The sequence below is a fragment of the Equus caballus genome, chromosome X, assembly GCF_041296265.1.
Source record: "Equus caballus isolate H_3958 breed thoroughbred chromosome X, TB-T2T, whole genome shotgun sequence".
NCBI lineage: Eukaryota > Metazoa > Chordata > Mammalia > Perissodactyla > Equidae > Equus > Equus caballus.
Genome location: NC_091715.1, coordinates 141,433,108 through 141,460,390, shown reverse-complemented (window position 1 = coordinate 141,460,390; position 27,283 = coordinate 141,433,108). Strand labels below are relative to the sequence as shown.

Here is a 27,283-nt window from a genome sequence, read left to right as displayed (position 1 = left end):
AGGCAGAGACTGTGACAAGGAGGGATGACTGGAGCTGAGGGACACCCGTGGGACACATCCATTACCCAGACCTGCGAGCATCGCTCTGCAGGAAGCAGGAGGGGCCTGTGTGAGCAGATGGCTGAGCGCCAGGGCTTTTGGGTAATGACTGTTTCCACGACTCCTCTGGCTTCTGGGCTGGGGAGGCCTGCTTCGGCCCCTGCTGACCTTTGCCCTCAGTCACAGCCATTAAGAGTGGCGAGTGGGGGCATCTTCTCAGAGCACTTTACGTTCTGCTGGACAGAACAACCTGCCTCAGTGTGCGTGCCTCCCTCAGCCCCCAAAGTGTGCCCTTGTGTTAGAACATTTCGTACCTCAAGGACGAGAATATAGACTCTCCCTGCCAGTTAGGGGGATAAATGTGATGTATTCAATTTTGACTGCATCGGATCCCACCTGGGGCTTCAGCTGCACTCTTACAGCACATGGGGGAAGAAGGTTCCAACTAGCTTCCTTGCCACCTTTGGGGAGGTGTGGGTCCATCTGCAACCCCTCCCACCTGCATGCCATACCCTGGCCACCTGGTGGCAGAGGCACAGGTCCCAGCCATCTTATTAGGGTCCCCTTCAGAATGAGGCTCAACCATAAACCAAATTCAGATGAAGCTCTGTGGAAGCCACTTTCTTGCTGTGAGGAGATGGCTGGAGTGTGGGGTGACAGGAGTCTCTGTCGTCTTTTTGCAGTTTAAATCTGAAACAATCAGCAGCCAACCTGCTGGCTGCAAATGCTGGTGGGGAGGAGAGGGGAGGAGGGGGGAGGGAGGAGGGGGCCGGGGCGGGGCCTCCAGATTGGCTGGGATCCCGCAGCAGGTCCGGATGGAAAGGGCCAAAGTGGGATTCCAGAGGGCGGGGCTCCAGGGAGGGGGTGGAGCTCAACAGAGGTGGGACAGTCAGGCAAACTGGAGCTATCACTCTCCTGCCACTGCAGTCCTGGACCTGAAGCCAAGCCATGGGGACTTCGACCTGCCCCCTGCACCCCCGTGGACCCTGCACCCCAGCCCGCTGAGCTCTTCTGGCTCCAGCACTCAGGACGGACACCGCTGAATTTAGCCTAGGCTTTGGAGGAGGAGCCAGAGGAGGGGAGTTGGGGAGACCTCTTCTCTCCAGGGACCAGGCACCCCAAGGATGCTCAGCTGCCCAGAGACTTCACCAAGGGCTTGTTGGCTGTCTTTGTGAAGTGACAGTACTTCACTCTCCTGTGCAGCAGACATGTTACTCGCTTTGGGGTCCCTCCCACCTCCAGCCACCCTATATGGGCATCCCTTCCATGGGAGGAGCTGGATCTTTAATTGGGTCTGCCATGCCTCAGTGGGAAGAGGATAATGGTGTGGAGAGTTTAGATTCTCAGTGCGAGGCGCCCTCTGTCTCCAGCCCCCAGTGCAGAGTTGCTTTAGTGGCCTCCTGTCCCCTCTATTTCCTCCTCTGTAAAATGAGGGGCTGGAGTCAAAAATGATGTGTTTCTATGCTGTGACGCGACACGATCACAGCGCATGCTACACAGACTGCTTACCCCTCACTCCTGGGTGCAGCATCTTCTGATGCACAAGACATTCAGTTGCCTTTGAAAGAACCGAAGGCACTGCAGGCTTGGCTGACAGGGGTTTGTAGGGACAGAACGCTCCCTTGAGAAATGAAAACATAGAGGCACTTTTCTCCTGGCTGTTTATTACAGAACGAAGAAAAAACGCACTGGCTGGAAACAGACGCCAGATTTCAAATGTAGAGGCGAAATACAAGATGGCAATTAAAATGTGATTACACAGAGTCTGGACACTGAGAAAAGTTTACAGGACAGTGGAGGTGGGTTTTCTATAACAGACACTTAAATATACATGACGATAATTGCAGATAGAAACCATCAAGACAAACCGCAAATCAACTATTAATGTTTACAGACTTTTCTTCCCCCAAACCACAGAGCCTTACATCAAAACAAATACTGAAAGGCTTCGAACCATGACCGTCCCACCTCCACCCTGCAAAGGTGCCGCTGGAGAAGTGCAAACCCAGGTTTTCTCTCCGTCTGGATGATACAGGGAGGACACGCGAGATTCTCAAGGTGGATGGTAAAGACAGTGCTCAGCTCACACGCTCTCTTCCCCGTTCCTAAACCTACAGAACTCTCTCAGCCCTGCAAGTGTCCTCCGCGGACACTGACGACCAAACGGCTTCTGCTGTGGTGCTCATCAGGAGGGAGCTAGCGGAGACCGACAGGTTTGCAAAGGAGACTAAGAATCACACAAGGCGATAGAACTTTTTGTGAAAATGGAAATAAACGGCCAAGTGGTTTTCTGTTTGGCATGTGTCAGTCTGCACAACACCTCCTGGTCATATCCACATCTCTCACTGCAGCAATACCATCAGCGACTCGGCTACCTGGCTTATAAGGTGTCACTGGAGCGAACAGCACAGTCTGCGTATTTGCAACAATGTAGAATAAACACAAACAATGCGGAATAAACACAACTACTGAAACGAAAGCCGTCACTTTATTTACAAAGTCACAAAACGAAGTATAAATACTTCTGTCATTAATGTTTAGGAAAACCATTTACAAAATTTTCAAATATGTACAGGTAGCTTGAAAAATCACCAGCTTTCCATTTTGTCACAGGTAGAGCGAGGGATGGGCATGGGCTGATGCCACTCGAATTATAACAAGGAAACGACTGCGTGGCTGTGAGGCCAGCAGTGAACTTGCTGTGGCTTCACGCGGCTGCCTAGAGTGATGCCGGCGTGAGGGTTTCTAGGGGCGTTTAAAGCTCCACAGCATTCTGGGTGACTTGGCCCGCATTCCGGGCTGCGGCATTTTGGGCAGCAGCATGCTGTTCCAAAATGTCATCGATCAGCCTCAGGTCGCACACCCAGTCTTCATCTGGGCTTGCGCTGGGGCCTTTCAAGAGAGCTTCAATGAAGTCCACCTCACTGCAGTCAGGTGGGGAAATCAGATCGTTCAGTGGGGGCTGGGGCTGGGGCAAAAAGTCGTAGGGTGGCAGCTCAGGAGGGGTACCCATCCTGTTAAATGGGCCTGGGGACTGGCTGGCAGCAATGGCAGAGGCAGCAGCAGCAGCGGCGGCGGCGGCCACATAGCTTGGCGGCTCAATGCCCTGTATGGGACTCATGGGACCAAAGCTGGCCATACCCTGCTGGAGGGACTTGGTGGCGTTCAGCACAGGCACGGGACCCCGTACCGGGCTCTGTCTGAGGCTCTGGCTGCCCAGCAGGCTGAAGCTGGGGTTGGCCAGGGTGGCACTCACCTTCTGGCCAGGCCTGCCTCCTGGGGCTACCTGATTGGGGGGCACAACTGCCTGCTGCGATGGAAAGGCTGGGGCCACCAGGGGCACTCTCACGGGTGCCTTGGCGAACATTGAGTTGCTATCAAAATGCTGCTGGATGCTATTATCTACTTGGCTTGGGGCTGGTTCCCTAGAGCTCGCTGTGGTCGCAGCAGCTACTGCCGCCGCCGCCCATGCAGCATTGTTGAACATGGTGGACATTCTTGGCACACAGGGCTGTCTGAGCTGGTGGGGACTCAGGGGCTGGCTGCCCAGGGGGCTGGGACAGAACCCAGGCAGGGGTACTCCTGAGGGAGTGGCCCTGGGAATCTGCATACGCCGGCAGACAGAGTTGAGGCTGCCCAGGGGGTTCTGGGCTGAGCGGGGGGGTATGGGAAATGGGGGGCGGGAGCTGAAAATTCCTTGCTGCTTGCCTGGCGTCGGTGGGATCATGCCCATGCCCTCACGGCTCTGGTGCCTGGTGGGTGGGGTCATTCCTGGACTCAGAGGGTTCTGAAGGAGCCCAGCTCTGGGTGGCATCATGTGCTGGCTGGATGGGGGGCTTGCCTTGGTCCGGCTACACTTGGAGGTGACTTGCTCTTGGACGGCTATAGAAAGAGAGAAGTGGGAATGAGTTCCAAAGGTGTCCTCACCTTGGGCCACAGCTGCTGGCGAGGAGCTGCCAGCCTAGCACTGACCTCTCACCTCCTGCCCCGGGCTCCTACTAAGCGTCCCCTGCACCTCAACTCTTCTCAACTCCCTTGTTCCTCCACTTTCAGCCTGGACTGCAGTTCTTCTGTGCTCACAGCCCACCCCTGGCCCCGCCACCGAGAGCAGATCACATTGCACTGAAAATGCCAGCTTATCTGTCTGTCTTTCAAGTAGATTGTAAGCTCCACAGGGCGAGGGGCTGGGTCTGCTATCCTCCTCAGTTCTCCGTATGCAGGCCTGGTACCACCCGCCCCTTGACACATGCCTGCCGTTGACACTGGCCTGCTTGGAACTTGTCTGCCCTGTGTCTGCAGCTGAAGCCTGATGTGCCACTCCAGCCTGGGCAGGTGGTACATTCAGCTGGAATTAGGCCCAAGGAACAAGGGATTTTGCACGAGAATGAAGGAGCAATGCTGCAATGGTGGCACTGGGCTAAAATAAAGATGCTGACACCTGTTGGAGGGCAAGCAGCCTCTCCTGAGCCCCCGAGCGAGAGTACCCTTGGCCTGGCCCAGTGTCACTACTGGTTGCTAAGGGTTGCTTAACGCATGTCTCCCCGGCTAGTCAGAAAGCTCCACCAAGTAGGGCCCATGCCTGGTTTTCGCTAATAGCTGTATCCTGACCAGTAAATGTTGATTACAGTCATAAGGGCCGTGGTCGGGTGGGGACCCCTGCTATCTGTTGAGGCTTGGGGAGCCCTTGCCATGGTCTCCTTGAGGCAGAGCTTCTCCAACCCCATATTCATGGCCCACACCTGAGAGATGGCCCAGGACCCCATTAGAACGGAAGTTACTCCAGCAGCGGCGGATGGGGGGTTGGGGAGAAGAAGGGCAGGCGCAGAACCCTGGGGTGTACCTCTCTCCCATTGAGAATAACTGCTGTAAGGCGCCTTACTCAGTTTAATCAATCTCCTGAATCAAACAGTGATTTTGGAGTCATTAAGACCCGGCCTTCAATTGCGATCCTACCTAAGCTTTCAGCGTGAGAGATCCAACCTGGGTGCTATTTCATTGACTTCCAGACCTCTCCTCTCTCCCTCACTGCTTGCTCTGGAACGAATTCTCACCGCACCCTCACTAGGTACCCTCTGGCCCACCCCTTTAGGACTATGGACCTCAACTACTTACCTTGAAACTGACTCATCTGTTGGGCGACACATGTACTCCGCTGTTCAGGGGTCATTGCCATAAGACCTGATCTCTGTTTCTCTTGCTAAACAGAAGATGAAAAAGACATGTTAGCTTATGGCTACTGAGAAATATTAGCCTTGGGATCGCTGTGTGGGGACCCAGGACTTGGCTTTGGTGTAGCAGAAAGCATGAGTGAACACACCAACACACACTTGCATGCATGCCCCACCCTCCCAAGCAAAATTCCACAGGTATAAATAAAAGCAGGATTCTGCACCTGGGTTAAAAAACCAACTGCGACAGCATAGGATGGGGCGGGAGACACAGAGCTTAACAGCAAGAGCGCATAGAAAAAAGATTTAGGCATTTTGGATGTCCTTCTGCTCAGGATGGGTCAGCAGTGAGATGTGATCACCAAAAGAGCAAATGTAACATTAGGCTGCATTAATAGAAGCAGAGTATGTAGAAGGAGGGAGGTGACAGTCCTACACTACTCTGCCTTGGCCAGATCGCGTCTACAGTGCTGACACGAGTCTGGGCGTGCCAGTCTCAGGGAGACCCAGACGAACTGGCTGCATCCAGAGGACACTAAGCAACGGGGACAGGGTTTGGACTCCAAACCACGCAGACAATGAATGGCTGAGCAAACCAGGGATGCCAGGGCTGGGGCAGAGCAGACTCTGGGCTCTGTGGTGGGAGGTGCCCAGCCTCTGCAGGGCTGTCATGGAAAAAGGGCCGAGGCTTGTTCTGGGTGGTCCTGGCATGAACAGCAAGATGATCACACGGTCAGATGGATGCACTGTCCGACACCCCAAGTAGCCACTCAGTGCCAGCTTCCCTTCATTCTGCTGACTGGCTGCAGCATGGGCAACTGGGCCTGGCTTCCGGTCTCCATCTCCAAGCTGGGTGGGCAGGGGAGGAGCCGAGCTTCAGGGCCGCAGTCCCAGCACTGAGTCTGGGAGCAGCTCAAGGGAACAGCCAGGAAAGAACCGGATGAAGGCCCAGGGAAGTCACGCCTCCCCCTGAGATCCTCAGCCATTCAGTTCCAGGTTGTGACTGAGACCCAGGACTGACTCCCAATCCAGTGCTCACTACCATCTCTCTCCCCTTCTCAAGAAGCCTGCTTACTACTGTACCGACAACCTAGGCAGCTCCGTCAGGGAGCAAGCCCCCTGCCCAGGTCCACTTTCTGAGCTGTGTCCCCCCAGATGCCAGGAGACCTGGCTCCACAGCACGGACTGCTTGCCCCTGGGCCTGCTCTTCTGTGCTCGGCGGGGCAGGCGTGGGTCAGGGGCGGGGTGGAGGGCCTGCACTTGGGACAGTGCCCAGCTCCCAGGCCTGGCGGCAGCTCCTAGCCTCAGTTCCTGCCAAGGCAGAGAGGCCGAACACATGGCACTGGGTGGACTACACCACAAGCGGTTTCGCCATCCCGCCCTGAGCCTGCTTCCTGTCCGGGCGCTCGCCCCCTCCCCCGGGCCTGCTGACATATGGGCAGTGGGGACACGCCCGCCTCTAGGCCTGCTCACATACTGAGCACCCCACACCCAGTACTTCACATTGTCTAGCAACAACCCTTCGAGGTGGGCTCCGCTGTTATCCCAGCATTACCATTTTGGACACTGAGGAACACAGAGGCCACGTGAGCACTCAAGGCCACACCATCAGGCGTAGAGGAGCACTGGGTCTGTCCGAGCTGCTTGGGATGGGTGGGCATTTCAGAAGGCAGCACTTTCACGTCTGTTCTTCACTTGGTCCCTGACACCAGCCCTGGGGGATCCGGGCAGATTTTTGGTCCCCAGCTCACTGAGGTGACGTCTGAGGCTCAGAGAGGTTAAATGACTAGACCAAAGCAACATGAACCCAGTGCTCCCGCCTCTCCAGCCTGCTTCTGGGGACTGGCTCCTGTGGCTGGCTAGGTCTACACGGATCCTAACTCTGGCCCCACTGGCTGCCCCATTAGTTTCATCTAGTAACGCAGATGTACAGGCGTGAGGGTGGGGCAGGTGGAGGCTAGAGCGTGACCAAGGAAAAAGCAGTGGATGGCCAGGAGAGTCCAAAGGGCTGGAGGTAGAGAGGAAAGACCCCCAGGGCATAGGAACAAACGGAAGGCTGGGCTGGGCAGGAGTCAAGGGTGGAGGCACTGGGGAGTGTCTGCCAGATGAAAGAAAGGCTTCTCAAACAGTCCAGGGTTACAGGAACAACGAGATGTTGGCGAACGTTTGTCCAAGGAAGCACGAAATCCAGAGCATCCAGAGTTTAAGGGAAAATCCGGCCAATGGCACGGCTGCAGAAACTCCCGAGTCCACGCAGCGCAGCTGCCACCTCGCCTTGGGGGTGGGCCTCCGGCGTCCTGGGGCGCCGCCATCAAGCAGGGGTCTCTTCACGCGCCTGGGGTGTTGCGTCCAGGGGCCCGCCGGCACTCCGCCCCCTGCCCGGTCGTGTGGTCCCTGGCAGAGTGAGCCCGAGCTTTCTCTCCAAGCCTCCCGAGGAGGCTGCTTCCTTTGTTTTGCAGACAGGGCCCCCATCCTTTGTTCTGAATCCATGTGCTCCAAAGATAAGCCCCAAGAAAACAGTTGTTGCCTTTTGACACTGACAATTAGAATCGTTGGAAAATGGAGAAAACAGGAAACGACAAACGTTTTCAGTGACCAGGAGGAAGTGGCGGCTGAAAGTTGCTGCCTGGTGCCGGACACTCGTGAAGGCTGGCCCAGGCAACCTGCGGCTTTCCATAAGCACAGTTATGGAGGAGGCCACCAAAGGACTCCTTTTTCTAGAGCTGCAATTGTCATGGTGCTAGGTCCTACTGTGCCAGGTGACACTGACAGGGCAGCTCCAGGTGGGCCCTGTGTGTGCCTAGGTGTGCTTCCCCCATGGTGGTCACTGTCGTGAGCCTGGGGCTGGGGTCAACAGGAAGTCTCCCAGAGAACTAGGGCCCGGCTCTTCCCTGTCACACCTGCCCCCAGTCACATTCAGCCCCGTGGCCACAGTCGCAGAAAGGTCTCAGACAGGATGGCGACCAGGAAAGTCCTAGGGCTGCCTTTCTAGAACTTCACACTGACGCCCAGGGAGCTGCACAGCCCCCGCCTGTTCTGGGGGCTCGTGGAAGGTCTCGCGTTCATCTGTGAGCGCCAGGCAGGAGGGCGAGGTGAAGGGCCAGGCCCAAACCCCACCACTGCCCAACCCAGGGCCCAGCAGTGGGCAAGGCCAGGCACTGTGTCAGCTTCACCCTTTCAGCCACCACGGGCGAATGTCTCCTGTAAGCCCCAGAGCAATCACCTGGCTGCTTCCTCTCAGCACTGCAGGGGAAGAACGGTCTCATTCCTGATTAACCACTGAATCAGGCAAAGGGACTATCTAATTGGATGGGGGACGGGCCAGAGGCAGAAGGGCAGATGATCAGCAGGACTCACACACAGACGCCCACAAAGGGTTCCTAGATTTTAGCCGGATTCAGACTGAAGTTACTCCCTCTGTGATCCCCAGGAGAAGAGCATTCTGACTAGGAAGGGGCTCCCGATGGAATGGCTTCTAGCGGACAGAGGGGAATGGATCCAAAGCGGTATTTTGTACAGCACATTGAGGCAGGGAAGGAGAGAGAAGCGGCGGGGGGGGGGGGGGGGGGGGGGGGGGGGGGGGGGGGGGGAGGGAGGAGGGAGGGAAGGAGAGAGAGAGAAGGAGGAAGAGGAGGAAGGGAATGGGGAAAGAGGAGGGGTAAGAGGAGGAAGAAAACAAGGAAGAGGAGGAGGAGGGGGATGGGGGAGGAGGAGGAGGTGGAAGGGGCAGGGAGGGAGGGAGAGATTTCTTTTTCCGCCCCTGCCACTGGGAAACTCCTGCCTCCTTTCCCAGCAGACACTGCCCCGTGAGCGCCCCCTCAACCAGAGCCAGCCTGCCATGCAGCAGCAGGCACTCAGCTGTGTATTAAGGGTTCAAAGATTAAAGAGCTCTAGGGTATGAGTTTGTTTGTTTATTACTCTACTAGGAAGAGCATCTTCTTTTGTAGTTTTCGGGAGCCAGGTGTGGAAACAACTCACCCACCCTTCTGAATTTTCTTATGAAATGGCAGAAAGACAGCATTCTGCATGGAGACCACAAGATCAAGACCTGAATTCTGGAGGCTCCCACACCCATATGGATGGGCACACCTCAGACCCAGGGCTCTGGCTCACCATGGCCCATGGACAGAGGCAACAGAGATTTTTCCATCAGAAGCCCTGTTTGGGGGGTGTGGCTGCTCTTAGCCGAAAACTCCCCTCAGGTGTCCTTCAGAAACTACAGAGGCTTCCTACAGCGAACAGCAGGCGAGGCTCACTGGTTCCTTGTCTCTCCTCAGAGCCTGGGACTCAGTTTCTCCAGAGTGCCTCCAGAGGAGGCAGGGCCATCGGGAGTGATGAGTGTATCATCAGGCCACTTCTCCTCCCTGTGTGTGCATCACTGAGGCCAAGACCTGGGAGGGCCTGCCCCACGCCTGTCTTCTTTTTTTTTTGTTGAGGAAGATTAGCCTCGAGCTAACATCTGTGCCCTTCTTCCTCTACTTTCTACGTGGAACGCTTGCCACGGCATGGCTTGATGAGTGGTGCGTAGGTCCGCACCCCGGATCTGAACCAGTGAACCCCAGGCTGAAGCGGAGCGTGCGAACTTGAACCACTATGCCACTGGGCCAGGCCCGCAACACCTGCCCTTTGGATTGCCTTTGCTCTCAACACCTTTCCCTGGCCAGAGTGCAGCCAGGAGACGTGGGCTTCACTAACTCTGGGGCCCCCAGAATGAACTTGCGCAAATACCAGATGGGAAGACAGGGTTTATTTACTTGGCAGCCCAGTGAGTCCCTCTGTCAGTCAGTGGACAAACATTTCTCATGGGTCTGCCATGGGCCAGGCCCTGTCCCAGGAAAGGAGACAGCACTGTGTGTCTCTACTCATATGGAGCTTACAATGGAGGGGGAGACTGACAAGACACAAGTAAATTGATCAGGAAAGATCACTCCAGATGGTGACACGTCTTCTAAAGAAAATTGGACAGAGTGAAGGCATCAGCAGTGGGTCAGCAGGGGACCCTGAAGGCGACTCAGAACCTGGCACACCATTCTCTAAGCCAGGTGAAACCTGGGGCAGCAGTGACCTGTTGGAGTCTTTCTTGGCCCCTCTGGGCCTCCAGAGCAGGAGCCAGGGGATGCCCCCATCCCCGTGATGGTGCTGCCCTTGGGTCTGACCCCTCTGAAGCTGTCTCTAGGGGCTTCACGAAATCAATGCCATCAAAAGCGAACGGCAGAGAGCTGTAGGTGAGCTTTTACGCTTTCCATTTCGTCTTTCCACTTGATCTCCAACTGCCTGACTCCTCCTCCATCCCAGGGGTTTCAGGGCTACCTAGGGCCAGAAGGGCTTGGTCTAACTGCTGGGAGTGATCCTGGGGCAGAGGAAACAAATGTCTTTGCAGCTCGCCTTTCTTCTTCCCGTGTTGCCTGCGTCCTGCATCTCGCACTGAGTCTGGCCTTCCTGCGTCACCGACTGAGCTGGCAAGGTCCTGTCTCTGAAAGCCCTCCAGGTGGGCCCAACTTCCAAAGCTTCTTCGGGAAGATTTGGGGGCCAAGCATCTGCCCTGCCCTCCACTGCTGAGTGGGAGGCAGTGGCTTGGGAAGAGACAGCACAATGTCGGGGAGAGGAATTCGCAAGGCAAGCTAGCTGGGATCCTCTCATTTTATGACTTCTGAGGACAGGGAAGGGCAGGGCAGACCCGGTGGAACACAGCGACATCTTGAGTGGACGATGTCCCCATCCATTTTGCTAATTCTGCTTCCCTGGCAGCTTTGTGCCAGACAAGATTTCTCGGAGAGTACACAGTGAGTGAAAAGGGGAGAAACAGAGAGAGAGGAAGATCAATAGGCCTTGAATGGAAAGCACTGCTTGTTCTTCCAGGCCAGGGCAGGCGGGAGGAAGAGAGCAAGGCCCTACGTACCAAAGCAGCATTTCCATTAAAGGCCAGAATCCCGGAGGCCCTTTCAGCTTGATGACCATCTTCTGATCACTATCACTTAGCAAACGCTCAGTTCTCCAGTTTTCTCTGCAGATAAGGCAGGCATCCTGTGCACACTGATATTTCATGTGCCAGAACAACAACAACTCCACGATCCAAATGAAATTCCCTGTAGAGGCCCACTCTGGCTGGTGTCCACCATCTTGCTCTCGTGACCACTAACGTGACTCTGTAGGGCAAGTCAAGCCATTCCTTCCAGACTCTGGAGGATGATCCAATCTCACAGCCCTCTTGGACAGGCTTGACTTGGGTTCCTTCTCTCTGCCCTTCCCAGGCTGCCAGTCCTCCAGTGGGGCGATCCAATTTCCCACTTAGAGGGTGCGAGAGTCCTGGGTGGAGTCAGAGAACACCGCGGGGTGCGGAGTCCACAGCAGATGGCTGGCGGGAGAGGCAGTTCCTGAGCACCCACGGGGTATGGAGCAGGCACGCACTGGGGGGATTTGGAGGTACAGAATCGCAGCCCCTGTACCCCTCAGGCTCCCAGACTGGCCACAGGGACAGACAGGCAGGGAAGGAACTGGGGTGCTGGCAGGCGTCCGGCAGGGAGGGAGCAAGTGCACCCAGGGCATTCCCCACTCATTTCCCTGGAGTTGAGGCTGAGGTGCCCGGAGCATTCTGCTCGCTTGGGTGGTCACTTTGCCAAAGACTGGCTGGGACACAGTAGAGAAAGCACTAGAAATCCCTCATAGGTGTGCAGAGCTTTATGGGCTGTCACCTCCTGTTTTCCTCCCAACAACCCTGTGAGGCAGGCGGGCAGGCTGAGCAGGGGACTGCACCCCAGTTGACAGATGAGGAAAGCGAGGCTCAGGGGAAGTGACTTACCTACGGCGTCGCAGCTAGGCAGTAGTGGAGCGGGCACCTGCCTCCAGGCCTTCGGATCCCAGCCGCCCCAGGGCGCTGCCTCTGAGGTGCTGTACGAGGAGGTGACTCGGGCCAGCTCATGAGCAAAGGAGCTGCCGGGCAGGAAGGACTCGCTCCCCAGGGCCTGGCAGGATGGGGGCTGTCGCCCGAGGCTGACCTGGGGGGGCCTGGCTTCCCCAAGCTTGCAGGCTTTGTCTACATGAGTCTACAACAACCGATTGAACAGTCCATCAGCTGCTTGGCCACACAATGATTCTCACTGATCTCGTCACTGCCCTGATTGCCTAGCTGGGTCGTTTGGGTGCTGTGGTTATACACACCAACTGGCCTGGGGCAACAAAACCAAGCAGCTTCGCGGTCTTAATTGTCTTGGGTCACAGACACCTTTGAGAATCTGTTAAAAGCTATGGTCTCTCTCCACAGAAAAAACACTTACAGTGGTGTCTCCCTCTTCCCAACCCACCAATATTTTACATATAGCTTCACGGGTTTTCTGGACCACTTAGTACCCATCCGTGGATCTCAGTTAAGGATCCTCTGCCTCGATCAGTCACTGTCTTCCTGGAAACGGGAGTAAAGCTAGGTCAGACAGCTGGTTCATTGGCAAGCGCCTTGACCAATGCCGGTCTCCCTCCGCCCCCTGCCCTCCCCAACAGAGCGCACAATTCTAAACTGGTTTGTAGGTATGTGTGTGTGGACATGCGGAGGAATCTGCAAAACCAAAGAGTCAAGCGTCAATCTCACAACAGCCCCATCCTGAGCGGCAGCCCTCACTGCTCTTCACCTTGCCGGGGCCCCGAAGCTTTCAGGACTCGGGTGTGGGTGGGGCCTCCCCTTGCCATCACGTTTTAGAAGACAGGGATTTCACCAGAATTGAACATATGACCCAATTCTTCAAGCCGAAGGCAATTAGAAAACCTCACACTTCATAATCGTGTCAGAGAAAGCTTCGGGACTTCAGGACTCGAATGAGCTGCTGCTATAGCCCTGGCATCCTGACGGGCACACCAAGCGCTTGGCCACAGTGCCATCCAAGGAGAGGGAGCCTGCCTGCAAGAGCAGTCCTCCTTTCTACGAGAACCGGCCTCGGGCTCCCCTGCCTTCCTCTTAACACCTGAGCTGCGAGTGATCGTCCGCCTCTCCTACTGAACATCCCAGAAGAAAGGGAAATATTTATCCCCAAGGCGAAGCTAAACAGTTGAGTCAATTCAATTCACTGCAATAAACACTTACTAAGCACCTACCAGAGGCATGTCTCTGCAATGGATGATGGGCCAGGAGATACTCATTATTTGAAAGAACGGTAAAAATCGCCACCACTGAATTTATCGAGCATTTGCTGCGCACCAGGCCCTAACCCAAGTGCTTTCAATATTCAGTCTCACTCAGCCCTCCCATACAGCCGGATGAGGCAGGAGCTATCACTGTCCTTATTTCACAGATGACACTGAGGCTCAGAGAGGTTAACTAAGTTGCCCAAAGTCACACAACTCGTTAGCAGCAGAGCAGGATGCAAACCCAGGTTTGCCTGGTTGCCATGCTCAGATAGAGTTTGCCATGGTGCGTGTGTGTGTGTGTGTGCGTGTGTGTGTGTGTGTGCGCGCGCGTGTGTGTCCAGTCATTAACTTGCCACGTGGAAAACAAGTTTTGAAATGTAGAAACTGTTAAAATATGCCATTAAGAAAAGTATGGGTGATGCTTTACAAGGGGGTTCCAGACAAATTTTTGAGAACAAATGATGAATACTTAAAGATGGGACTAGGAAGGCGACCTAACTACCTAGAGACTTTTAGAAGCGACACTCCTCCCACAAAACAAAACTGAAACCAAAAAACAACCCGAAATATTCTTATCAAGCAGAGAGTGCATTGTGAAACGAACCCTCTCTTCTTTCTGACGGTGGCTCAGTAGCACAGAGCTGAGCTCACTGGCCAGCTGCAGCTTCATTTCAGTAAGCTCCAATTTGTCCTTGGATCAAGGTCAGCTGGAACATGAGCTGAAATGTCGCCTTCAACAATTGACAATTCTTTATGCCTGCATACCTAGCTCCTTGATAATTTTAAACATTATTTTGTAGCTACATTGGAGTTTTTATAATCCCAATATGCAAATATTACTAGGCTTCTGATTGCTTGCTCACTCCATGACAACACAGTCTATAAGCAATGAATGGGCTTATTTGTAGGGAACTGAAGCATTTTAAGCTTCTGCGCAGGAATCCCTGATGGCTTCATGTGACTTGTAGGATATTAGGGATGGGTCAAGAAACAGGACCCCCCGTCAGCATTAGCATACGCTTGCAGTGCCCCAGTAGTTCATCAGGCAGAAAAAACTGCAGATGGCACATGGAAATTCCCAGTGGCGGAAGATGTCCCAACAGTGTGGGCAGTTCTGTTTCAGCAGCAACTGGGAGTGAGCCTGGAGCCACTCAGTCAAGTGGAGCAGACAGGCAGGCACTTCGCAATCCCCAGTTAGAAAACGAAACAAATAAAATAGATGAGATTCAGTCTTGACTCAGACCGACAAGGGGCCTTATAACTGATGCTCGTGCGTCTTTTCCATTTTATCTAATTTGGAAAAGGAATTGCTTATCCCATACCCTATAGGCATGAGGCCCAACTTCCAAAGAAAAGGTTTTTAGGACATTTCAACTCCTAGAAGTTTCCAAACATAAGGTAAATCCATCTCTCTCTCTCTGGAATCATTGAAAATCTTGGAGAAGCAAGTCAATCAGTAACTGGTAGGCTGGTTCCACATGACTTCAAATTTCATAGAAATAGACCATGGCATGGGTAGTATCCGATAGAGGTGCCCGATTTCACAGAGCTCACACCCACTCAGTACCCTGGACCCTGGGCTTCGCATGATGGCCAAACAGCTTGCTGGAAGGATGTTGGCCCAGGGCCCCACCCATGAAAAGTCCTCCAATGGCCTGCGGCTGCCTAGGGACGGAAGCACATCTTGCTAAGCTCTTCTCTGAGGGCTCTGCATCCCTTGGCTACCTGACCTCTCAGTAGCCAGGCTGTGTGTTGCATAGTGTCCTGTCCTCTCCCCTCCCGTCACACTGATCTCCTCAGAGCTCTCCAGACTGGCTGCCACATGCGTTCGGCCCTCTGTGCTTGTGCTCCTTGGTTCACCCAGCCTGGAATGTCCTTTCTCTAAGCTTCCACCCTGGGAATGCTGCACGGCCTTCAAGATCGAGCTCCTCCACCCTGGGAATTCTGCCTCTCCTTTGGTTCAGCTCCTGTGGCTGAACACCTCTGGCTGACTGAACGTCCTTGCTGGACCAAGTCTTAGTCACCTCTAAATCCCTCTGGTGCCCAGACAGTGCCTGGCACAGGCAAGGGCTCAGCAAATACTTGGAGACCTCAATCGACTTTACTCTGTCTGAGCTTGGCATGATGTCCCAGGCATTTGGGAGATGACAATCTGGTGAGTGCTGTGCTGGACTCTTTTTGGGATGAATGTCAATGATAAACTGAGCCTTGACCTTCATTTAAGCACATCTACTCAGCCTTTTTCAATCCTGTTGGGTTACTAAAACCCACTGGTATAACAGGGAGGGATCATAATCACACCGTAAAACTAGCATCAGCTAACACATTTGCTGAGCATGCACTGTGTGCTGGGCACTGAACTCTGTGCGCACATGCATTGGAGACTGTCCCTAGTTTACAAGACAAGGAAGTGGAGATAGGTTTACCCACTACACAGTGGCAAGGTGGGGTACAGACCTGGATCTGACTTACAGAGTGACTAAAACCCACGTAACTCCCGAGTTGGGAAGTACAGAGGCGCCTTCTTTGCACACGGAGAGGACCAGCCAGCTGTCCTCCTTCGTTCACACTGGAGCAAAGAGCCCTGTTGTTGGCTACCCCATGACATCACCATAGCTCAACGGGGCTCTGGAGCAAGGATTTCAGATTATGACTAACCCTCATAGATAGTCAGCTGCTTTGCAAGAAGCAGGTGATTGCTCTGACTTTATAAATTATTGACTGGACTGGATACTGATTCAATCTCTGCCACAGAGATTCAGGAGGTACATGTGCATTTGGAAGGTTATAGTTGTATACTATAACTCCACTGGCTTCTGGGAGCTTGTAGATTTCTAGACTTAATCATCCTGGGAGCTCATGCAACAAATCCTGAACTTATGCTTTTCTGTCTCTGGTCTTTACTACCCATGTAACAGAGGTGAGCAGAGAGAGCCCAGGAGAGGGAACTGAAGACTTGGCGCATGTGCTAGCAACTCTCAGAGGCCAGAAGCCGGCCCCAGCTGTTCAAGTCACTAGTGAGATGAACATGCAAGGTTACTAAATGTTATGCCGATAGCCCAAACAGGTCAAGGCTGAGCTATGCAAGAAGCTGGATCTTTGGGAAAATTGGTGGATGTCCCTACATGTCAAACAGAGGTGACCGGAGACAACTTTGTAAATTTGAAGGAATGCATTAGGAAACCAGGAAAATGTAATGGGAGTCAGACTTCTTGGCCTCTTGCTTGTCATTACCTTACTTGGCCAAGTGCAAACGGGATTTCAATATAAAACAACCATGTGTCTATTAATAACAATACAAGACAGCTATACAACTCAAGTCTGAGATTTTGTAAGGAATAGAATCCCAGCAGCTCTCTAAGCAGCAGTGTCCCACATAATGTTCTGAGATGATGCTGAATCATCCTCCTAGAAGGAAGAGAGTGCTTTAAACCTGCACTGTCCAATATGGTAGCCACTGGCCCATGAGGCAATCGAGCACTTGAAATGTGGCTAGTGCAAATGGAGCACTGAATTCTTAATTTCATCTACTTTTAATTAATTTAAATTTAAATAGACATATGTGGCTGCTGGCTACAGTACTGGAGAGCACAGCTCTCTGGCACACTGGCTAAGACTGCAGGCTCTGGACAAGGAGGCTCTGGGCTTGACTCACGGATTTGCCACTTCTCAGCTATGTAATTGTGGGGAAGTTACTTAACCTTTCTGTGCCTTAAGTTCCTCCTCTGTCAAAGGGAGGTCATAGTTGTGCAATATTCACAGAGTGGTGGGGTTATGTGGATTTATTGAATTAACACATATGCAGTGCCTGCATGTTGCACGCACTCTCTAAAGCTTAGTTAGTGGTGACAACAATACCTCTGCTACGTATAGAGTACTTTTACGATGTTCCAGACACCGTCCTATGAATTTTACACCAGTTAGCCTGGAATTGGACATGCTGCTCAAGACAAGGTCTGGCCAACACAGCTCAGCAGGGCTATCATTTCTCCTATCTTTTGGTAAAATAGACTAATAACAATGGTAAAAAATGATGATGATAATATCAGAGACAATTATTGAGAACTTAACATAAGGCACTGGGCTCAGTCCTTTCTTGGGGTCATTTCAATTAATTAATCCTCAGAACAATCCAATGAAGAAGGTACTGTTATGAACCCATTGTGTAGATGAGGATACTGAGGCACAAAGAGGTTAAGCAACTCGCCCAAGGTCACTCGTGAGTAAGTACCAGAGCCTGACTTCGAAGTCCATGCCCTGGGTTGCGCTTGATCAAACTGCCCAACTGAAACCTTTGCTAGTGCTATAAACAGACCAGCAGAAGGAAGATTCTGGACGGCCGCTAGGGTTCCACAGCTGTGCAATAGCTGCTGGGCTGGCTACTGTGTGATCCAGGTGTTTTTTTTCTTTTTACAACGACCGTACCCTAAAGTGGAGAGAACTCCAAGTTGGGGAATCTCTGTTGTGACACTGGTGCTATGGGAGGGAGCTGGGGCTCACTAAAGAGATTCTGCAGAGAAGTCGAGCGTAGTGCCAATTCTGCCCATGTGCCGGATCTCTTCTGTAAACTTGCATTTTGTAAGTTTCCTTTGAGCTGTTCTGGATTTTTCCTCTATAAATGTACATAATTTAATTTTAATGTCTCACAGTTTAAATGTCTAGGGCTGACTAAAATTGATGGGGTCTCAAGTCAAGTTCACTTAGTAAATCAAGTTCTCAGACTTGGAATTTAATCACAGAATTAAGTTCAACTGGTAAATTGCTACTTTGCCTAGGGAAAAAAAATAACCCAAGAACACAAAAAGGTGAAAATCAATAATGTATAAATCAGTTAAGGAATGAAGGAACAAATATCTTCTTTCTGCAACATTAATTCCAATGAATAAGCAAGTGGCTTGCTAACTCCCTGGGGTAAAGACTGGCATACTCCTCTGTATGTCCCACAGTGCTAGGCCCAGAGCAGGTCTGCGATGCACTCTGACATTTAGGCTGGCCATTTTCTGTGGGGCATTTTTGCAGAGTGGCCAGTGCTGTGCCTGTCATCAACAATGCTGGGTAATGAGGAAGGAAGACTGTGTGCTTGTCAGGCTAGGTGGGCCACTGGGAGTCATCCCAGGACCAAGGTGAGGTCAAGAACACAGCCACGGGGAACATCAGGGCCTGGGTCAAAGGGCAAAGGCATCAAGGTTCTCCAGAGTCCAGAGCCTCAGCAGTCAGGAGAGGTCTGTGGCAGTAGTTGCTCTAACAGCTTCTGGAAGGTTCCTATTCTCTCATGATGGTGATAGCTACCATGTATTGAACATGTACAGCATGCCAGGCACTGAGCGAAATGCTGTACAGTTTTTAGCTCAATCCCCATGGCATCCCTGAAAGATGGGTACCATTATTATCCCCACTTTATACGTGAGGAAAATAAAGTTCAGAGAAGCGAAGTAACTTGCCCAAAGTCACACAGTAAGTAAGTAGCAGAGCTGGAAGCTGAACCTGGGGTCTGACTTACTCCAAAATCCAGGCTCTTAATCACAAATACTAAAAATGCAATGTCTAAAGTATAACCCTCACGCTTATGCATACTGACATCCTTCCCCCATTTCCCCCAGTGTCTCCCTGCTGGATACAGTAAGCACTGCTGACAGGCCCTGAGGTTCCAAAGGAGCCATCCAACCAGCTGTCACATTCGGGCAACCGAGGAAGGGAGCGGCAGGATTTCCTGTAGAGACTTCCGGATTCAGACAGCAGATTTAAGGCACGCATCTCAATTCACTCCTTTCCAAAGTCCTACTAAAAGTGCAGTAAGGGTGTGGTTTTGTTTTCAGACACAATCCCGCAAGGATAAGGAGAATGCTGCAGGAGATAACAGAATCATAATTTCCCAAGCTCAAGAGTACCTAGACCAGGGTTAACTGGCTACACCACCCCAAGGAAGCCAAACCACAAGACGGCAGAGGGGAAAGCAGAAAAGCAGCTTGGTCTGGACGGCAGAATCGTCATCAGGCTCAAGAACAGCAGCCCCAGGTGGTCTCTGGGTCTGGGAGGTGAAGCGGAGGGGATCGCCAACATAACGGGGTAAAGCCCTGGATTGCCTCCCCAGCTCCACGTCCCTGGGTATCTGCCTCTCCCCTACGCTGGCAGAGATCTGGCTTGACCATTTGCTGCCAAATTTCCTACTCTGCCTTCCAGATCCTGCCGCCTGGATCGGCTGAGGACACTCATTCCACCCCACAGAGGTGTTCTGTGTTGACCTCCAGCTGGAGGTCTTGGAGGCAGACTGGTGAGCCGGAAAGCAAACAGAGAGAAGCCCAATCCCTCTGGCCATCCTTCTTTGGCATGTCCAGTGCCATGCCCATGACTCTGCCGGGCATCCTGACTGTGGTGGGCTCTCTACGTTCCCAGGCCCCTCGTGCCTTAGCCCTGACCTCCCTAAGAGGGGAGCCGGGGCAGCTTTTCTTTCAGAAGCCTTCATCCAATAGTGGTGATATGACTCCTTGCTGCTTACGCACCTAGACTGTGCTCGTCACTCGGTCCTTCAAAATGAAGCAATTGCTTGTTTAAGAGTTCACTACTAAGTGGTCAAACTATATAGAAAAGAAGAGAACGATTGTTGAAATCAAGACAGTGGTCACCTCTGGGCGGGGGGGGGAGAGGCTGTGATCAGAATGTCTACTCAGGGGTCGACAACGTTCTATTTCTCAACCTGACTGGCTTTCACTTTACGCTTCTTCTTTAAACTGTACGGAGAGGTCTTGCACACTTTTCTGTATCTATATTTCACAATGAAAAGAAAAAGCTATATACACAGCTTGATGCCAGTAATGTGAAGGATATATTTCCACATAGAAAAAAGTAATGAAATACTCTAACATGCTAACAGTGGTCATCCCTGGCTTATTTGTATTTATATATTTTATTACCTCCTGGGGGTTGTGTTTTCTTTACACTTTTCTGCATTTTCCAAATTTACTACAAAGAGCACATATTACCCTTGTAGTCAGAAGATCCTAAAACATTGAAAAAAGACAAGGTCCCCATCTAAGATGGAAATGGATCAACACAGAATAGATGGGATGAGGCAGCTGTGGAAATCCACACAGAAGATAACTACCTAAGGAGATTGGTGACGTGCCTGATCTAACTAGGATGAGCTCCAAGCTCGCCAAGGAGCCCAGGGTGTATTCCTAGAGTTGGCTCTGGAAGTCAGGAAGTCAGGAGAATTATCATCTCTGAGAAGAGGGAGGGCATGTAAGATATTTTGAATGCTCTACTTCTTAATTTAGTTGGTGTGTACATGGGTGTTGGTTTCATTATGATCTGTTTTATATACCCTTCTGTATCTATCATATCGATTCAAAAAAACCAAGATTGAAAAACCCAGGAATCATGTAAGTAGAAAATATGGTGCCACGTCAAAGGAACAATTCAAGTCCCGTAAAATCACCATCATTTAGAGTTTAAGGTCAGGGTAGGGTCAAGGCTGCAGAGACCTAGCTCGGCAACTCTTCATGGGCTCAGGGTTGGCCTCCCGGTGGCTCTCTGCGTTCTTGTCAGGAATGCCAACACGTCTGGGTCTCAGGATTTGGGCCTGCCTTCTTCCCCTAGATTCTTTTCACATAGACGCGCAAGTAGGTATTCCAACTACAAATGAACCCGTGCTTTCCTGTTACTACTCTCTCTTGTGGCTACCTATCTGGTCTCCTTCCTTCCTTACCTGTGTGGGAGGGCGACATCATTCTCTGCTTTCCTTTCACTGAAGGCCTTACCTTCTGTCTTCTGCTGGCCTATTCTGTTTCCTCTCCTTACTACCCTAACACTTTTTGTAACTTGAGGAGAAATGAGAGATCATCTACTCAAGTCATCACTCTGTCGATGAAGGAGAGGTCCATGGTTTGCTCAAGACTCCCAAGCAATGGCTAAGCTTCACCCTGGGAAAACCACCCTCGTGATCATGGAATCTCCCCTGCCAGGTAACTATAGTACTAATTACCAGGGGCTGAGGGGAGGGCATCATGGGGAGTTATTGTTTAATGGGGACAGAATCTCAATCTTGCAGGATGAAAAGAGTTCTGGAGATGGATGGTGGTGATGTCTGCACAGCACTGTCAATGTACTTAATGCCACTGAACTGTCCACTTAAAGACGGTTAAGAGGAAATTTTATGTTATGTGTATTTTAACCACAACAGAAAAATTGGGAGAAAAAAGATTGCCAAGCAAGTTAAACACAGGGAGTCCACTAGTCAGAGAGCCCTACACAGAGCACCTATCTCCACGATTTTGCAGGGACTCAGTGTCTGGGAGTGAGCCCTGCAGTGCCACCCTCTGAGAAACACTGGTTGCCACCAACTCTAGCTTGGTAGGCAGGGACACTGAGGCTCACGATAGGGAAGGGCCTTGCCCCAAATCAGAGTAGACTAGAACTCAGCACTCCCGATTCCCTGTACAAGGTGCCTTCTCATGACCCCTTTATCCCAAAGGAAGCCACCTTCCCTGGTCTGAATGCCAAGAAGGGAGAAGAGAAGGGTGGAAGCTAGAGCACACAGCTTCACTGCGCAGTCTGGTGGAACCATATGTATATGAAGAGCAAATGAGATGAGGAAGAAAGAGAAGACAGTGTCCCACACAGAGCTGACGTCTTTCAACCCCTCTGTGACTCTGAGGTAAGTAAAAAGGGCACCCCAAATTTCTGAGTTGAACAGGCAGGCCAGTGCTGGGAAAGCCCTACTCCACACACTGCTGACAGCCACGACACTCCCAACTCCCACTGTAGCCCCCAGGGCTGTGCTCCTGGAAATAGCCAATGGCCCCAGCACCTGGCTCTGGGGTGGGTGTTTCCAGAATGCATTTTTGAAGAGGAGACAGAGGCTTTCGGAGGCCCGTAGTAATAGGGGAGTGGATGGGTGAGGTGTAGGGACCCTTGATGGTGGACCAGATGGAGGGAGAGTACCAAATGCCAGGCCTCCTTCTCTGTGGCTCCAATCCAAAGACTTTGGGAGCCCTTCCAGGTTGGGGGGAGCATCAAGCATGCTGTCCCTCCAGTGCCTCAACAGTGACAGCAGCACAACCTCAGGCAGCTGGCCATTGGAATGCAGCATCCCTAATCTCGACTGGGAGGACTCCTCAGGGGCCCAGCAGGCCCCCTACAATGCATATCTGGAGGCAGCTAGACTAACTGGACCCTCAGCACAGCTCCATCTGAGATGCCCAGGTATGAGGCCAAAAAGAGAACTCACTTTACTGAGTCCTGGCCGCTGCATCTCTCTCTCATCATCCTCAGACTCTCTGAAATGTCTTCCTTCTTTTTCTTGCCCCATCGGGAAGCAAGAGTTCTCACTGAGCCATGCTGTGACAGAGTCCAGGCTAGCCTGGTCCCCAGCTTCTCCAGGAGCAAAGAACAGCCTCATTCCTCTCTTCTCCCCGCTGCCCTCCACTTCCCAGTCATTTGGCCTCTGGCTCCCCCAGCGCTGCTTGTTTCTTTACAGCCCTCCAGTCCTTGCACAGATGTTTTAGTCATTACTACATATAAATGGTCACTTAGCCCAAATTACACCAAGGTAGGTCAACAGCCTGAGCTCTGAGAGTTGTCACATACTGGCACAGGAGAGGGAGCTCTTCCCGCAGAGTATTTCGAGGACACGCCAATCCATTTACAGGAAAAAGCCCATCTACTTGGCTTGGCAGTAGGTGACCTGAGAACTAATGGGAACCAGCTTAACCCAATGGCACCAATCAATGAAAGGAGCAGTGAAGGGCAAGGGAAAGTGCCAGAGGTGGAGGCAGGAGACCTGGGGTCTAGGCTTAGCTCCTCCATGGGCTTGGCAGCTGGGTGGCCTCAGGTAAGTCGCGTTACCTCTATGAGCCTCAGTTTCTTTCCGCAGTAAGTATGAATAACAACAGTGCTCACTGCTGGGGGCTACTGTGAGGACATGGGAAAAGTCCTCAATGTGGGGCTCAGGGCAGCGTACACACTTGCAAGGGATAGCTCCGCTCTCCCTCCCCTCCCCCACGCTATTAGGCACTCTGGCCTGGAAGTCAGGTGACGTGAGTTTAGGCTGGGTTTGCCATTAGCTTTACGAGCTTAAGAAAATGCCTTTCCCTTTTGTGTCTATTGAGATGATCACGTGTTTTTTGTCCTTTGTTCCGTTAATACGGTTTATTACACTGATTATCACAGGTTGAACCAGCCTTGCACTCCTGGGATAAATCCTACTTGGTCATGGTGTATAATCCTTTTTATGTGTTACTGAATTCGGTTTGCTAGGGTCTTGTTGGGAATTTTTGCATTTCTGTTCATAAGAGATATTGGTCTACTTTCTCCTTTTAGGGCTTCAGTGTCCCTAAGTGTAAAATTACATAGGTGAACTAGACAACCTCCAAAGTCTTTTTCAGTATTTGTGTTCTCTGACTTGGTGATACTAAGATAACTAAGAAATAGTGATTCTTAAGCACCAGACAAATAAAACTTACTTTTCCTAGAGTGGTTAAGAGTGAATATTCACTTTGCTTATTTCTCAAGTAACTTTAGTCTCTTCAGTCTGCCCCACTTCTAATGCCATATTTAGGTGCTTAGGATGGAAACTAAAGCCTGCCAGCTAACTCACTGTAAACTTCTTCCAAACGCATAGGGTTTATTTTCCTAGACCTGGGATCAGAAGGAGAATTGAGTAAATGAGGGGAAAAGAAAAAATCCCCAAGACTCCAAACATTGAGTGAAAAAGTAGCGAAGCAGCAGTCCGGCTACAAACCAACCCAACAGCCTTGGGCTTGCTCTCCGAAGTAGTCAGTCTGCTTCTACCTCCTGCTCCTGCTCCTGTTGCTATCTACTGTCCACCAGGGACTCTGGGAACGGCCTTCTCAGCCACAGCTATCAAAGGAAGGACGTGGTAGCCAGGCTATGGCTGCCCAGATCTCCTGCTATGGGGAGCATAACTGACTCATAGCCTCCTGAAGCCATCCCCTTACATCTGCGGATCCCAACCAGTTACTGAGCATGGCAGGTGTACTGACGCAGGCCCATTCCTGTGAGCTGCAGGACTCCTCCAACGGCGACTTTGGCTCAAGGACTCTCCACATGCCTGGCTGAATCTTTCCTGGAGCTGCACTCTGGTCCGACACTCTTCTGACCCAATCCTCCTGTGTCCCCCGATCGTCACAGACCACCTGCATTGTGGCCCAAGGCTCTCCCCACCTTCTCTTGCTCCCTCTCGCTTTAGCCTTCACAGGATTTCCCCCCGAATACATTTCTTGCATGTCTCATGTCATACTGGTGTCTGCCTTTTGGGAGACCTAAACAGACACAAAGGAGCACTTGGCTCCTTAGCCCTTCTTTCTGCTAAACATATAGAGGAAACTCTTTTTTTGCCTCGCCCCTCTGCCATTCCCTACACTGCCTCAGTGAATGACGATGGTGAGCGACGTAAGAAACGCTCGCCTGTCTCCTCCCTTAAGCACTTGGCTCACAGCTCAGACAGTTAATTTCTGTCTGAGCTTTATTGCAGTTTCTGCAGATTTCTTGGGCTAGATATCTTATTCTGTTACTTTCCTTCCTTGCCCTGGTCAGGAATTGGTTGTTTTAAAAACGACAATGCAAGTCATGGGGAAACCTCAGACAAGTCTACTCTCCCGGTGTTCCTGGCTAACTTCTGACTGTGTCCACCTGCCCAAGTCCAGCAGCCTTGCAGCCTAGTAAATGTGTGGATTATGGCACTGTCTCGAAGGAAGAAAAGCTAGCTCTGAGAACCAAAAAGGCAAGCACAAGCATAATCTACCATATCCCTGGGCAAACAGACATCCTTTTTGATGTGTGTCCATCCAATGAGAGCAGATCCATCAGTTACATTAAACTTAGGCACAGTCTTCAAAATCAACATATGCAGGATATACTTCTAGTCAGTTTGTGGATTTCACCTGTAATAAATAATCTGCCTTCTCTAAATAAATTATTTTAAGGGTTTGGTTTGGTTTAATGCTAAAATTGTATTTAACAGCTGAGAATTACAGCAATGGTGATAAACTGTAGAGTGAATGAAGTTCATATCCCATTCCCAGGTCTGAAGCTGCCTGCCTGCTTCCTGATGCAGAACACGTGAGCCTGGAGTCTGAGCCGGAAGTTACTTGGGGCCAGTCATTTCATGGCCTCCCTGGACTCCCACTGCCCCAGTGGGAAAATGGGGGCTTCAGCCAGATCAGCTTTCTGGGCCCGGCCGGCTGAGGCATGCTGTGAGCTGCAGGGGCCTCTACTGCTTTCACCCAAGTGCCTACCTACAGACTGCATGGGTGTGGGAAAGGAAGGAGCCAGTTGCTCAGGGGGCTGCTGTCCGAAGAGAGGAGGCCCAGGAGCCTGGAACAGAGATACCCTGGGCCCCTGAGGTACCAGTTTCCCAGAGAGAAGGGGGTCAGGGCTATAAAAGAGTGGGTTGCAGTTTCCAGGGACACTGGGGTTCTCCATCAATGTGTCTGTTTCTTCTGAGGGCTTGTCTGTTTCATCCCTCTACAGCACCATCATCATACACTGTAGAATGTATTGTACAGTCATAGGCCACATAATGAAGTTTCAGTCAACTATGGGCTGCATATACGACGGTGGTCCCATGAGATTAGGTCCATACAGCCTGGGTGTGTAGTAGGCTGCACCATCTAGGTCTGCATAAGTACACTCTGTGACGTTTGCACAATGATGAAATCGCCTAATGACGCATTTCTCAGAACGTATCCCTGTCCTTAAGCGACACATGACTATAGATTGTCCGATCGTTCTCCAGTATAAGAAAATACTGTGGCTGGACTCTGCTTGCAGTCTGCCTTTCATAGCATTTGTGCAAAACATATTTACTGAGCACCTACCATGATCCAGGCCCCGTGCTGGGATAACACTGGTGGACAGGGTGGATATGGTCCTTGCCCTTTTAGAGCTGGCCCATTCGTATAATGGAGAAGCACTTTAACACAGATTTGTAACAAAGGTTCGTAAGTGCTATATAGGAACACTGCAGAGTGCTAAAGAGCAAACAACAGGAGAACCCAACCTAGGCTGGGGTCGGGGGTTGGCTAGAGGAGGCTTCTTGGAGAAACTGAACTTTAAGCTGTGACCTGAAAGACAAACACATGTTAAATAGGCATTGGCCAGGTAAGGGGCTCTGGGAAGGAATTGGCACAGTTCCCAAATTAACTGTATCTACATCACACTTCCACCCAGTGCCACTTCTATCCTAAGACCTGGCAGATACCCACATTACGTAGGGAGAATGCCTGCAAAATGAGGCCTAAGGAGCCGGGTTCTCCCCGGAAAAAGGCTGCTTTCTGGAGTCATGTAGTCATCCCAAAGAGCGCCATGCTACAGTGAATGGGGGCCGGGGAGGATGGATGAACCATCTTCATATTTCTGTTCCCAACTTACGAAGTTCAAGAAAGTTGTTAACTTTCCTGAAGGCCGAAGGTGGCCTCCACTTTCAGCGTTGCCTGTTGAAAACCAGAGCTGGAGCTCCAAGATGTTTTCAGCTTTACACACGGTAGAGCTGGCTGTGTTCTATTTATAAAACAATCTGTTGTAAGTCAATGTAGCGCAGAAGAGATAGCTAAGAAAAACCTAAGTCCTGAATCTCATAGTCAGAAGGGCCCGTGGGAATCATCTACACCAGAGCTTCTCTAAGTGAGGGTCCTTGGACCAGCGGGAGCATCCTCTGGAATCCTGTTAGAAACGCAAATTTCTGGGCCCCGCCCAGATCTGCTGGATCAGAAACTCCGATGGTGGAACCCAGTAATCTGCACTTTAACAAGCACTCCAGGGCACACTCAAGCTAGAGCCACTGGTTTAATCCAATGCTGTCACTATACAGAATAGGAGAGTGAGTCCCAGGGAAGGGAGGAGGCCTTGATCCCAGGTCAAGCTTTGCTACCCCTGTCCAGCAGGATTAGATACAGTTGCTGGGCCAGTGATCACTCTGTGTTGCTTTCCAACTCCCTCTTTCC

General features: G+C 51.6%; 1 protein-coding gene across 11 annotated transcripts in view; it reads right to left on the bottom strand.

Annotated features, from left to right (window-relative positions):
- Nucleotides 1-1,686: 1,686 nt before the first annotated feature.
- Nucleotides 1,687-27,283, bottom strand: part of MAMLD1 (mastermind like domain containing 1) — a 222,932-nt gene continuing 197,335 nt past the window's right edge. For 6 of the 11 annotated variants that reach the window (XM_070256695.1, XM_070256696.1, XM_005614569.4 and 3 more), the window contains 3 exons: nt 12,007-12,250; nt 5,152-5,236; nt 1,687-3,921 (listed from right to left, as the gene is read on the bottom strand). In XM_070256695.1, the coding sequence (XP_070112796.1) occupies nt 5,196-5,236; nt 12,007-12,250 (285 nt within the window). In that variant the 3' untranslated portion in view covers nt 1,687-3,921; nt 5,152-5,195. 11 annotated transcript variants of the gene reach the window in all.